Source organism: Moschus berezovskii, chromosome 8 (assembly GCF_049115385.1).
Source record: "Moschus berezovskii isolate FMDL1 chromosome 8, NW_MosBer_1.0, whole genome shotgun sequence".
Lineage (NCBI taxonomy): Eukaryota > Metazoa > Chordata > Mammalia > Artiodactyla > Moschidae > Moschus > Moschus berezovskii.
The window spans coordinates 20,267,367-20,282,432 of record NC_142467.1 but is presented as its reverse complement, the minus strand read 5'-3'; the positions used below and the strand labels follow the sequence as shown (position 1 = coordinate 20,282,432).

Sequence of the window (15,066 nt, the reverse complement as noted above, 5' to 3'; positions counted from 1 at the left end):
GGAAACCTGGGTTCGATCCCTGGGTTGTGATGATCACCTGGAGGAGGGCATGGCAACCCACTCCAGTATTCTTGCCTGGAGAATCCCCAGGCAAGACAGAGGGACAGAGGAACCTGGCGGGTTACAGTCCATGGGGTCGCAAAGAGTTGGACATGACTGAGCGACTAATCACAGCCCAGCATGATTAATGATGTTGAGTGTCTTTTCATGTGCCATCTGTATGTCTTCTTTGGAAAGATGTCTATTCAGATCCTCTACCTATTTTTTAATCAGGTTGTTTGGTTTTATTTGAAGAAGAGTTGTATGAACTCTTTATATATTTTAGATGTTAATTCCTTATCAAGTGTATCATTTGCAAATATTTTCCCCTGTTTAGTAGACGACCTTTTCATTTTGCAGTAGTTTCCTTCTCTAAACAAAAGATTTTTAGTTTGATGTAGTCTCATTTGTGTATTTTTGGTTTTGTTCTCTGCAAATGAGGAGACACATCCAAAAATACTGAGACTGAAATGTATTACAGAGACCACTGTCAAAGAGCTTGCCTGTGTTTTCTTCTAGAAATTTTATGGTTTCAGGTTTTATATTTAAGTCTTTAATCTGTTTCTGAATTTAGTTTTATGCATAGTGTGAGACAGTAACCCAGTTTGATTCTTTTGAGTGTAGCTGACTGGTTTTCTCCAAACTGTTTACTAAAGAGGCTATCTTTTTCCTGAGTATATTTTTGCCTCATTTGTCATAGATTAATTGTTCATATAAGTGTGGATTCATTCCTGGACTCTCTATTCTAGGCCATTAATCTATGTGTCTGTTTTTGTGCCAGTGTTATACTGCTTTGATGACTGTAGCTTTGTAGTATAGTTTAAAATCAAGGAATGTGATGCCTCCAACTTTGTTCTTCTTCCTCAAGAGTGTTTCAGCTATTCATGGTCTTATATGGTTTCATACAAATTTCAGAATTATTTGTTCTAGTTTTGTGAAAAATGTTATGGTTATTTTGATAGGCATTGCATTGAATCTGTAGATTGCTTTGAGTAGTATAGTCATTTTAACGATATTAATTCTTCCCATTCACGAGCATGGTATATCTTTCCATCGGTTTGTGTCTTCTTCAATTTCAGGTCTTTTATCGCCTTAGTTAGATTTGTTCCTAGATATTTTATTCTTGTTAATACAGATATAAAGGGGACTATTTTCTTAATTTCTCTGATAGTTAGTTGTTAGTATATAGTTCATTAGTTGCAACATGTGGGCTCAGTAGCTGTCGCTTGATGGCTCTATATTGTGGATTCAGTATTTGTGGTACACAGACTTAGTTGCCCCATATAGCATGTGGAATCTTTCTAGACAAGGGATTGAACACATGTTCCCTGCATTGGTGGGTGAATTCTTAGCCACTGAACCACCAGGAAAGTCCCTTAATCAGATTTTTAGAAAATTAAATACACAGCATATGGTCCAGCCATTCCTCTCTTAAGTATTTACTCAAGATAAATGAAAGCATATATCCATATGTACATTTGTACATTCATAACAGCTTTTCTTCGTAAAAGCCAAAAACTGGAAATAACCCAAATATCCATCAACAGGTGATAGGACACGTTATTAGAATATTTTTAGAATATTAGAATATTATTCAACAATAAAAAGAGAATTGATACATATACATTGATACATTATTTTGGATGAATTTCAAAGTAAAGATGCTTAGTAAAATAAACCAGAGAGAAAAGAGTACATATGTTTCCATTAACATGGAATTCTAGTAAATGAAACTAATGTATAGTGACAGAAAACAGGTTGCCTGAGGGTGTGCAATGTGTTGGTGATGCAAGGAGGTACTACAAAGTTCGAGAGGAAGCTTGGGGCATGATACGTTAATTATCGTGATTGTGAAGATGGTTTCACAGGTCAAAACTTATTGAATCATACACATTTTATATGTCCCATTTATTATCTGTCAATCATATGTCAATAACGCTTTTTAAGAAAATACTATGCTCAAAATCATGATAGAGTCTGTATGGGATACTGAATACTTAATGATGTTTTCCTTCTTAAAGATATATTCAAAATAATAATAATAGAGAATATTACTGGATTATTGCCTTTAAGGAGTTGACAGTTTTCCAGGAGATTAAAGTTAATTTTTATCTAAGAATTGGGAGAATTGGATAGCAAAATGGATTGATTGTTATAACAGAATCCTGTCTTTAAAAATTCAGAGCTTGAAATGGTTAATGGTTGAACGAAATAGCCATATGATAGAGTTGACATTTCCACCACACCTTGAACAGTGGACATAATTTCAAATAGAGAAAGATCAAACAAAAATTCAAGCTATGCAGAAGACAACGAATAAAAGCAAAGAGTTGAGAGATGATGTGAACATGTTTTAGAGAAGGGCAGTCAATGCAGTTAGAGCAGCAGATTTGGAACATGAAGGGTCCTGTGGAAGAGAAGGTGTAGGCCAAGCCACTGCAATTCTGTTTCCTCCTTGAATATTCCTCTGACTTCCATAAACACGCAGAACTATTCAGTCTTGACTTTGCGTTCCCCTGATGTCTGACACCATCCTCTACTACAGCACCTGTCACATTTTATTGCATCGTATGTGCATGTCTTGCTTCCTCCTAGGAACTTCCCTGTTTGAAAGGACAACATTTGGCCTAGTATAAATGCTCAGCAAGTGCTGTTAGCACTCAAAAAAATAGGAAAGGCTGGGAGTCTCTCATGATCAGAGTAGGTGAAATTTGACCTGCTTCTGTAAAAACTGAGTAGGTTTGGGTAAGATGGAGAGTGGAGAGAAGACTGTTTCTTATAGAGAGGAGGGAGAATGTAACGTGGCAAAGGGAGGGGATGGTGGCAGGAGTATGTGTAAAGGAGTACTGAGAAACAAAGTTTACAGGAAAACCAGCTTTCATTATTTGTTATTAGTTAGCCCAAGGAACCGATGAAGGCAATGGCAAGCCACTCCAGTATTCTTGCCTAGAGAATCCCATGGACGGAGGAGCCTGGTAGGCTGCAGTCCATGGGGTCGCTATGAGTCAGACATGACTGAGCGACTTCACTTTCACTTTTCACTTTCACACATTGGAGAAGGAAATGGCAACCCACTCCAGTGTTCTTGCCTGGAGAATCCCAGGAACGGGGGAGCCTGGTGGGCTGCCATCTATGGGGTCACACAGTTGGACACGACTGAAGTGACTTAGCAGCAACAGCAGCAGCCCAAGGAAGAAGAGACACATGCTATGTATTTAAAGTGAAAGAATAATTATTTCCCTCCATGTCCTCCCTTGTGTATGTGAAAGTCGCTCAGTCGTGTCTGACTCTTTGCGACCCCATGGATTATACAGTCCATGGAATTCTCCAGGCCGGAATACTGGAGTGGGTAGCCTTTCCCTTCTCCAGGGGATCTTCCCAACCCAGAGGTCAAACCCAGGTTTCCCTCATTGCAGGCGGATTCTTTACCAGCTGAACCACCAGGGAACCCACTGTCCTCTCTTAGCTGTTATAATAGAGCTCTCATCAACCAGAAGAAGAAAGAATTTAATAAGTTGTCAACAAAATATATCAGCTATTCTCTTTTGGGAATACAGTTTTCTTTTAGTTAAGATGTACATATGTTGTATCAGTATGGAATTAAGAGTAACGCTGTATTTGCCATAGTTGTTATGTTCTGTTGCCATTATGAACATGCGGTGGCCCATGGGTTAAAGAACTTTGAGAAACACTAGAATTTCAGGACTTTGAGACAGGACTCCTCAGTTCAGTTCAGTTCAGTCGCTCAGTCGTGTCTGACTCTTTGCGACCCCATGAATCACAGCACGCCAGGCCTCCCTGTCCATCACCAACTCCCGGAGTTCACTCAAACTCATGTCCACAGAGTCGGTGATGCCATCCAGCCATCTCATTCTCCGTCGTCCCCTTCTCCTCCCGCCCCCAACCTTTCCCAGCATCAGAGTCTTTTCCAGTGAGTCAGCTCGTTGCATGAGGTGGCCAGAGTATTGCAGTTTCAGCTTTAGCATCAGTCCTTCCAATGAACACCCAGGATTGATCTCCTTTAGAATGGACTGGTTGGACCTCCTTGCAGTCCAAGGGACTCTCAAGAGTCTTCTCCAACACCACAGTTCAAAAGCATCAATTCTTCGGCGATCAGCTTTCTTCACAGTCCAACTCACATCCATACATGACCACGGGAAAAACCATAGCCTTGACTAGACGGACAGGACTCCTGCTTGATGTCAAATAGCTTGGGGAGCAGAAGCGTGATGTTCTAGAAAGAACGCTGGATTTACAAATCGGAACACCAGGATTTGAATCCCACTTCAACGCTTGTTCAGTGACCCTTAAACAAGTTAGTTTCCCCTATCAGAGCCTCGGTCATCATTTACTAAATTGAGATAGAAACAATCATGACTTCACATCATGCATACGTGACATGCATGCGTGTGTGCTCACACACACATATGCAAACCAAGAGAAAAGATGTAGCACCTTGTTTTACACTGTTTTCTGTCATCATATTCTTCATCTTGCATAGATAGTATAGTGCTTTGTAGATAGTGGGCACTCCAACACTTGCTTACCAAATGAATCAACACTTGAATGATTGAGAACCATTGAAAACATTATTGTTTCCTCTTATGGTGTTCAACTTAGTGTATCCAGAGAACTAATTGAGAATATCCTTTTTTCCTGATTATCTCTATGTATTTGAGCAAAAAAGCAGTGGTAAACTTCCTGTCTCTTAGGTTATGTATCTTAAGGATATGTGAGCCAGATATGCTAGGAGATTTTATTTTACTTTCATTATTTACTTTGTGTTTTAATTCACTTTAGTTTTAGATAGGTTCAATATTGTGTAATTGCTGGTTCTCCAAGTATTCTTAGCTCATCCCTGTTTTTGTAATGTTTATTAAGAGCTCAGGCTTCTCTTGCTTATCAGTCTATCAATCTTTTCCCATTATGGGAAAAAGCATTTCTCTTAGAGAACATTCTGGAAGAATGGTCATAGTTTGCACAATAGGTTTGTAACTAGTCTTATGATTTAGAAAAAAATTACAACATAATAAAACATGAAGAAATATCTTAAGAATGAGATTTTAGGTGTAAATTAAAATTGGATTTTGAAAGTAAATACAGTTTTAAACAATGACTTGCACTGATTTGTTTCAAAGAAATAAACATTGGGAAGAATAAGAATCATTTAAATTAGTGTACCATTTAGAAATAGTTTCATAGAATGCATAAAACTAAGCATATTCAATTACAGTTTGGAAAGTGAAAAGTGAAAATGTTAGTCTCTCAATCATGTCTGACTCTTTGCAACCCCATGGGCCATAGCCCGCCAGGCTCCTCTGTCCATGGAATTCTCCCAGGCAAGAATACTGGGGTAGGCAGCCATTCTCTTCTCTAGGGAATCTTCCCGACCCAGAGATCAAATCCAGGTCTTCTGCATTACAGGCAGATTCTTTACCTTCTGAGCCATCAGGGAAGCCCTACAGTTTGAATTACACTGTTGTTTTGTTGTTTTACCTAGCAAACTATTCAGGTTTATTAGAACAAAAATACAAAATAAATTCAACACAATCTATACTATAGAATTTGAATTAGAGAGGTTTATAAGTACTCTTATAAAGACTTTATGAAAAGATGCCACTTTGTAAAAAGAAAAACATACAATTTTGAAGTTTTTGTTTTTTTTTTTTTAAATTTTGGGGGACTGAATCTCATAGTTCTGTGTCTTTTGAATCTTTTAAGGCACAGTTTCTGGTGTTTATTGTTCATTGTTAGTGTTTTGATAAAAGTGTTAAGAGAATGGATTTCCTTGATAGCTCAGCTGGTAAAGAATCCGCCTGCAATGCAGGAGACCCTGGTTTGATCCTGGGTTGAGAAGATCTTCTGGAGAAGAAATAGGCTACCCACTCCAGTATTCTTGGCCTTCCCTTGGGGCTCAGCAGGTAAAGAAACCATTTGTACAATTTAGGAAAGTTAAATTTATGACATATTACAACTCAGAACTTAGAAGCTAAAAATCTAGGAAAATCTGAGCATGTTTTTAAGGTAAGCCCTAATTAATTCAAAAGCTATTTGTGATATGTTCTGGAAAGGGAATTTGTTGACTTTGTTTATTCAGGGAACTCATTTATACCAGATTGTTAGGAAATAATGAGACATTCATTCCTAGTGTCTGTTTTTATTTTATTGTGAGCAACATGTACTCCCAACCTAGAACTAAATAAACAAAAAATTGAAACAGGAATACTTCTCATTTGAAAAAGAATACTGGAATTTTGGAGTAGAAAGGGACTTTACAGTTATTTTTTTCTAACTTCCTCCTTATACTGATGAGGGAATTAGTCCCAAAAGGGTAAACTGAGTTGTTAAGTGTCCATAGCTTGAAAAAGAAAAAAAGGCAGGATTCCTTTTCTCCTGTACTTGGTACAGGAAGTACTCAACAAATAAGAGGAAAGGGTCAGCGTGGCATGAGATATATATTATTGTAAATGTATGAATTAGCATTTTGGTTCTTCTGTAATTGGCTGAGGAGACTGGTTATGGTTAGTCTTTTCCTGTGAAATAGTGATGCTGGAAGCATGTGAGGTCTCATCCCAGATTCTGTCATTCACCACAGTGATGCCATCCTGGGAAAACTTTGGGGCAGAAATTTTTGAGAAAATTTAATGTAGACATGTTTGGGACAAGTGGATTGGGGAGGGGGCATATTTCATTTGAAAATAGAAACAATACTCTGATTTGATTTTGAGCATATTATTCATGTTTTTTTAATCCAAGAAGCACTCATGGTATTTGTATTTCCTATTTCGAGCACAGTATTCATTTTTTTTAAATCCAAGAAGCACTAATGATATTTGTGTTTCCCTTTTAGAAGCTGGGCTATTTTGAGACATAAGTCAGTTTTCTTCTTTCAACACCCCTCTATCATTTTGGAATCTATCTTTCTTTCTTTCAACAATCATTTATTGAACATTTCAGGCATGTTTCAGGCATAGTGGTAGCTTAAAAAATATTAGGTCAAGAAGACTTGGTCTCTGAACTAAAGAGGGAGGGAATTTATTCCTTGCAATGTTACAGTATGTTATCATTGCTGTAAAGTTTCCCTTGCCATGTATACTTTAAATTATAAAATTTAACACAGTAGTCATATAATAGAGAAAATACAAAATAATAGAAATCATAGGAGTCTTTCACTTCATTTATTTATCCATTTATTCAACAAGTACTTATTGAGTACCTCCAATAAAAGATTTAAGAGTGCCTACTGTGTTGCAGATACTGGGCTCTGTGAGTTGGGTACAACAGTGAGTCACACATTTAGTGATTCTGCCTTTACAGGGGTTACATTCTAATGAGTGAGACTAAAAATGACCAAGAAACATAAGAAATAAATTACAAAGCGTGTCAGAACATGGCAATTGCTATTAAAAAAAAAAGTCAGATGATCATGTGAGTGGGAAATAAAGAAGAAAAGAGGGTGTAATTTTCAATAGTGTAGTCAAGAGAGATCTTATTGTGAAGGATACTTTTGAACAGACTTGAAGGCAGTTGAAATAAAAATCCAAGAATTAGGATAATTGCAGGGTTTGAAAGTTAAAATTTATTTTAAGTCTCTTTTGTTACATGAATTACTTCCTAACGAGATGAAGCAGATGATAATAAACTTAGAAATTTTGCCTCTTTTTTTTTTCTCTCCTATGGGGTTTGACTTACATAAAGAATGGTACTTCCACTCTATTTTCTCATTTGTACTTAAGTAAATATATTTCATATGATTTTTGTCCACCCATGATAAGAACAAGATTTACTCTGAGAATTTCCAATGACAGTCCAAAACAGCATGTAGCATAATTTCATATCATTAATTTTTTTCTTAGAAGCATAAAAATCCATGAATTTTTGTTTTAGGATGACTTCGTCTTCTCAGTTTGGGCAACAAATCAACTTATTTTCCCTTTGAGTCATTGAATCATTGACTCAAATAAGAAAATTGTTTTTTTAAAATATTCTTGATTGACTTTAACATGATTTAAAAATAAGGGTATTTTTTTCTTACAGATTGTATTTCTGGCATCTGCATATGCAAGTCCCCGACTCACAGAGGAGGGCTGTTCAGCCATTGCCGCAGTCACACATTACTTGTATCTTTGCCAGTTTAGCTGGATGCTCATCCAGGTTGGTACCTCATTTCCTCTTTCTACCCCCATTCAACTTTCCAGGGCATCTGGAGGGAGTGGCCTTTATATCTGATATTCTTTATACTGAAATGGAAGTTATTCCATATGTCCATCACTGCATTCCCAGGAGATCAATGTAAGAAAAACCTTCCAAACCATACAGCATTAGAAAGCATAGTGAATCTGAGGAAGTGGGAAGAGATCTGGTAGAGTTATATAAGTGAGTGGTAGGAGATGAGGGTTGTGATGTGGGTCCTATAAGACATAGTAAGAAATTTTAATTTTTTTTCCTAGGGGAAGTCAATGGAATTATTTTTAAGCAAAAGAGTGACATGATGAGATTTGGACTTTAGAAAAACTCCCTCTTGTAGTGAATTGAGCTCAGGAAAGAGTTGATGCAGGAGCCAATTAATCAGCTTTAGCTGGATTCAGGGGAAAGAACATAGTGCTGTGAACCAAAGAGGAACAGAAGGGGCAAAGGGAAGTGAACAGCTTCTGAAAATTGGTTTTTAAAGTAGGACTTCAGGATTAGAGATGCATTATTAGTAATGCAGAAGGTTGCTTACCCAAGTTTCCAGTGTGAGTGAATGGATGGATAGTGGTGCCTTGAGCTGAAATAATGATTGCTGGAGATTGGAGAAAGATGGTGAGTTTCTTTTTAAAGACAAGCTGAGTGTGAAGTTCTTGTGAGCTCTTCAGTGGAGACTCTGAGAGAAGTGGAATGGTAAATTCCAGAACAGAGGTGCATGCTGGAGAAATACACTAGATGACTCTTGGCTTAGAGTTGGCAAATGGAGCCATTGCTTTAGAAGAGATCACTTTGGGAGAGTACAGAGTAAGACCAAAAGAGACCCAGCATACTCTCTTGAGGAACTGGGAAGTGTGGAGGAGAGATTTGAACACTCCTTTGCTGACTCAAATTCCAGATTCTATTGCCCAGTGCTGATTTGCTTGATAAAGAGGCCAACATGAGAGTTGGATCCACTTAAGCACTGTTAATGTCACTAATTCAGCAGGTCAACTAAAATATGCTGCCTTTGAAAATGATTTCTACATGGAGGTAATGTTCAGTCTTCCATGAGAAATAGTTTCCTATGTGTTTCTGAGTATGCTTGTGAACTTTTTTATGTAATCAGATGCATTCAGGCCCTTGCATATTCTTTTCTCTTGTTTAATAAGAAGAATGTAGGATTTCTACCATCTGGCAATTTGGGAGAAAAGTGAGGTGATACTATTAAGAGAGAACACTATAGAGACTCAAAGCAGGAATCTTTGCCCAGGTATGATACTATAGTTAGCTCTGAAGGAGAATGGAGAAGGAAATGGCAACCCACTCCAGTTTTCTTGCCTGCAAAATCCCATGCATGGAGGAACCTGCCATGGGGTTGCAAAGAGTGACATGACTGAGCGACTTCACTTCACTTCACTTCTGAAGGAGAAGAAAACCGAACTGTTTGGTTAATAGAGCTAGTTGGAAGAATTAGAGACCTGCACCTGGGTTTGAATTCTGGCTCTGTCATTATCTTTGTAACCTTAATCAAGTTATCGACTCTCTCCAAGTTTTGTTGCTAAATCTGCATTATGGGGACAATAATTCCTACCTCATAGAATTACTGTTTTATAACTCTTTGAGAAGTTCTAATTATGGACGGTTTGTGGTATTCTCCAACCACCCACCAAACAAAAAAGCAAAGCTAAACTGTACAACATAAAACAAATACTTGCTGAAATGAAAATTGCATTTGCAAGATTCTCTGATCCTCTTTAGCAGTTTATCTAAGTTGAATTTTTTATATGCATCCTGTGTGTGTGGTCCTTTATCTGCCTGAACGGAGGTCCATAGCGGTTTGCTGAAGGCCTCTGTCCATGTCCCCGACCTATTCAGTTTTTGATGAATGACCTGGATGAAGACACAGGAAGCTGTTTTATTAGTTATGCAGATGATACAGAGCTGAAAAGTTAGCTAAAATATAAGCTGGCTGTATTAAGAGTACAGGTAAAACAAATATAACAAAACTGTACTGTGACAGCTTGAAAATGACAGTGAAAGACATAATCTGATGGGGGTTAACGTAAACATCTTGAAATTTTAATTTAACCCAAACTCAGTAGCAATCAAATGTGTGACCAGATTGCTTAAACCGTAGCAACTACAGTTAACTATAGAAACACAGGCCTGGGTTACATAAATAACAGTATGGAGACAGCTGAGGGAGCCATGTTTACATTGTAATCTACAATAGTCAGACAGGCTTGGCACCCTTTAGCTACTTTCAGCAAGAACATTAACCAGCCAATGAGAAGCTGAAAGACAGTCCTATAAGAAACTTGGAGGCAGCTGGAGATAACTAACCTGGAAACAACTTAAGGAGATGGGCTGGCTGTCTACAAATTACTGAGAGGGCTACTATAGGAAAGAAAAAAATGGACTATATAGCTCACTTGGAAGGGCCAGAAGAAATGGGTCAAAAATTAGGGAAGCAAATTTTGATTCACGTCAAGAACTTTTATAGTCAATAAAAATTTCAAAGTTGAAAAATCTGGGTCTGAAAGTAGAGAGCATCTACTCGATGAAATATATTCAAACGGGGAAGTGACCGACTTTCAGATAATGTTTTAGGTGGATCTACTGCTTTCAGTTCAGTCGCTCAGTCGTGTCCGACTCTCCGCGACCCCATGAATCACATCACACCAGGCCTCCCTGTCCATCACCAACTCCCGGAGTTCACTCAAACTCATGTCCACAGAGTCGGTGATGCCATCCAGCCATCTCATTCTCTGTCGTCCCCTTTTCCTCCCGCCCCTAACCTTTCCCAGCATCAGAGTCTTTTCCAATGAGTCAACTCGTCGCATGAGGTGGCCAAAGTATTGGAGTTTCAGCTTTAGCATCAGTCCTTCCAATGAACACCCAGGATTGATCTCCTTGGGGGAGTGTTAATAGGATCACATACAAATTTTCACCCAATTTAATAGAGATCAGTGTATTCTATATGTCTTCAAGTTTTGAGTAAATATGATTGTGGCTGATGCATATTTAACAAGGTAATTACATTTCTGTAAGGCCGATGGCTTAGGAAAACTATTTAAAGTACCAGAGAAGTTTAATGTGTGTTAGGTGGTACACCACACATTTTTCATGGTTTGTGGTATGACCACAAGGGGAAAATTCAGTAACTTCTCATTCTAGGTAGGTTACCTCTAATGAGTTACTTTGTGGTCAAAGGTTGTCACTTTACTAACCTGTATTTTCCCGTTTATAAAATACTGTCTGCTAAAATCTTTTTAAAGCTAAATTTTTTTTAAACATTACATAAAAGATTCCATTCCATTCCATTCCATCACTCAGTCGTGTCCGACTCTTTGTGACCCCGTGGACTGTAGCCTACCAGGTTTCTCCATCCATGGGATTCTCCAGGCAAGAATACTGGAGTGGGTTACCGTTTCCTTCTCCAGGGGATCTTCCCAACCCAGGGATCGAACCCGGGTCTCCCGCATTGGAGGCAGACGCTTTAACCTCTGAGCCACCAGGGAAGCCCTCTACTGTTAATCCAGTCTTATTAATAGAACAAAGTTGAAATAGCTGAAAGAATGTTAACATTTTAATAATTCTACTTCATGTAGCAACATAGAGAATTTGATATATGTATGTGTGTGTATAGCTTATCGGAGAAGGCAATGGCAAGCCACTCCAGTACTCTTGCCTAGAAAATCGCATGGACAGAGGAGCCTGGTGGGCTGCAGTCCATGGGGTCGCTACTAGTCGGACACGACTGAGCGACTTCACTTTCACTTTTCACTTTCACACATTGGAGAAGGAAATGGCAACCCACTCCAGTGTTCTTGCCTGGAGAATCCCAGGGATGGCGGAGCCTGGTCGGCTGCCGTCTATGGGGTCGCACAGAGTCGGACACGACTGAAGCGACTTAGCAGCAGCAGTGTATAGCTTATAATGATAAAAGGTTAATTACTAACATAATCATTGGGCTCAGCATGTAAAGACTATTTATTTTGATCTGCATTATATCTGCAATCTTAGAATAAATGGATTTAAATGAATTTATCTTGGAGAATTGCTTTACTTTTATATCATACTTTTAGTACATTGTAGAAAAATTGGATTCTGTTCTAGAGTAAAGAACAGTTTTGTAGTTGAACATGTTACATAACTTCTCCGAGCCTAGATTCTCTTACCGAATGACTAGATCTATAGATTTATAGTAATGGTACCTGTCTTTAAGAACTGTGGAAAAACAAAATGAATGAATACATGAAGAGAACTTGGAGTGGTCGTTCCTGGGATGGACTGCGACTCCATATGTGTTCATTTACCATATTAATGGCTAGGAAAATACATAGGCGCATGTTGAATACTCTTTTTCCAATATAATTCACATCTTTGTTTTGCAAAAGAGAATTAGCTTGATCCAGGGGAAGGAGAAGGCTGACAGAATGAGGCAGACACTCGCTGCAAAGCTGAACAAACTGGTAACCTCTTACTCTTTCCTGAAGTGCACACATGGTGCATAGCCGGCTCCAGAGCTGGGGACCTTGACTGTTTCTTTAGTTTTCCCCTTTTCTGACTTTTTTCTTTCAGCTCGCCTCTTCTCTGGCAGGGAAATCATATTGTGCATGATGGGAATAGAGTAACAAATTATTTTGCTTATTTTTTTAGAGGTATACAACTCACAAATTCCCTCTTTGCCTGTGGAAATTGAGTTATCCTTCTGTTTGCTCTTTATGTAAGATCACTCTGTGAAATTATTGAAACACTTCCCCACTTCCTTTGACCAGCCGAGTTATGTCTATTTCTCCTCTTTCATATGCCCTACACCCGAAGGTAAACACTGTTAATCGTTTCCTGTGTATGCCTCCAGATATATTCCACAAATATATAAATATTTATAAATATATAAAGAAGCACATATGTGTTTGTGTGTGTGTATAGTCTATATATTTTTGTATACTATATCAGTTCAGTTCAGTTCAGTTCAGTCGCTCAGTCGTGTCCGACTCTCCGCGACCCCATGAATCACAGCACGCCAGGCCTCCCTGTCCTCAGTATCCTATCATTTTGCCCTTTGTTACTGTTCATGGGGTTCTCAAGGCAAGTATACTGAAGTGGTTTGCCATTCCCTTCTCCAGTGGACCACATTCGGCTGTGGTCCATGTGATCAGATGGGCTACTATATATATAGTGTATATATAAATTTATCCCATCCTGATACACTTTCTTTTCTATACTATAATATGGTTATTCCATAATTTATTTTTCTGATCTCCTAGTGATGAAGTTCTGGTTATTTCCAGTTACTTTATGAACAAGGTTTCCTTGAACATCCTTGGACTATGAATATTTTTATACTTATAGAATATCCATGGAATAAATTCCTAGAACTAATGTCTTTCCTCTTAACATCTACGTGAAACATGTTACCAGATGGAAGGCCAGACCATGAGTTTAATCTATGCAGGAAATAAATCACAAGTAAATTATCTGATATATTAACATATAATATAGGTAAGTAGAAACTTAATTTTGCCTGTATATTCATTTGGCTCAGTGTTAGGATCATTTCCTATCACCAAGTTAAATTGTATAAAAAAATGCTTCAGTTAATATCCATGCCTGGATTGTCCTTGCAATCTCCTCATTGCATGCTGAGGGACACAGCTTAATCAAAAATATAATGTTTTATTTTGAAACTAAAACTTACTTGAAGAGCATATTTTTAAATAGTAGAATAAAGTTAGAAATCATTTCGCAGTTGTACTTGAGCATTCACCTCTTGTACTTTAATTTCTCTGTAAAATCAGGTTATGAAGAACCCAATGTACACAGATTTATTCCTTGGTAGAAAGACTACTTAGTGCCAGAACATAACAACAGGAAGAGAAAAGCTAATATTAGCTGTGTTTTTCCTTCATCATTGATTTAATTTGAGGGAACATCAAAGGTATTAAGGGCAACAGACTGGTAATTATCAAGATAAAATGACATACCCAGGAAATACTGAATTCTCCAATCTTCACAAAGCCTTGTAAAAATTGTTAAAAGGAAGGATAACTGGAACAAGGACACGTGATAATATTTCTCAGATTCTTCTCTGAAAAGAATGACTAAGAACCTATGGTAATAACAAAATTAATAGCACCCATGATCTGTGATGAAACTTGATGTTATATATCAGTGCAAGGTTTCTGGTGACACAATTAATCAAATATTAAACAACAGGCTGACCCTCCTCATTAGGAGTTCAAGTCAATCCTACAGTTCTTTCTGGGAAGGTAGCATATGTTATGGAGAAGGAAATGGCAACCCACTCCAGTGTTCTTGCCTGGAGAATCCCAGGGACGGGGGAGCCTGGTCGGCTGCCGTCTATGGGGTCGCACAGAGTCGGACACGACTGAAGCGACTTAGCAGCAGCAGCAGCAGCAGCATATGTTATGCCCTGAGTCCGGTCCCCCATACTGGTAGAATAAGACATTCGCAGCAATGCAAAAGCAAGAATGGGGTTTATTTCTAGCTCGAGCTAGGACTCATGCCTCCTCCAGCGCAGTGGAGTGGGACAAGAGCCCCGAGCCCAGGTCACAGCGGTTTTTATAGTCTTAGATTACATAAGCACCTATTTTTGTTCAAAAGATCAAGCTGGCAGAAGTTCATTGGCCAGTTCATGCACGCGCAGAAGCTCAATGGCCAGTTTATGCGCGCACGGGGTTTTCCTGGGGGATTTCCCTTTTTCCTCTGATTGGCCTGATTTTTGGCGCCAGCAGGACTTTTCTAGGGAGGAGTTTCTTAATTTTGGAGCCGGCGGAATCTTCTTAGGGAGGAGTTTCTGTGAACTTAGCCTCCACCCTGTCTCCAGGAAATCGA

General features: G+C 38.5%; 1 protein-coding gene across 1 annotated transcript in view; it reads left to right on the top strand.

Annotated features, from left to right (window-relative positions):
- ADGRV1 (adhesion G protein-coupled receptor V1) overlaps positions 1-15,066 on the top strand; it is a 549,332-nt gene that overhangs the window by 350,481 nt on the left and 183,785 nt on the right. Inside the window, exon 84 of the mRNA XM_088838471.1 lies at positions 8,077-8,193. Within this exon, the coding sequence (XP_088694597.1) occupies positions 8,077-8,193 (117 nt within the window). The remainder of the gene's footprint in view (positions 1-8,076; positions 8,194-15,066) is intronic.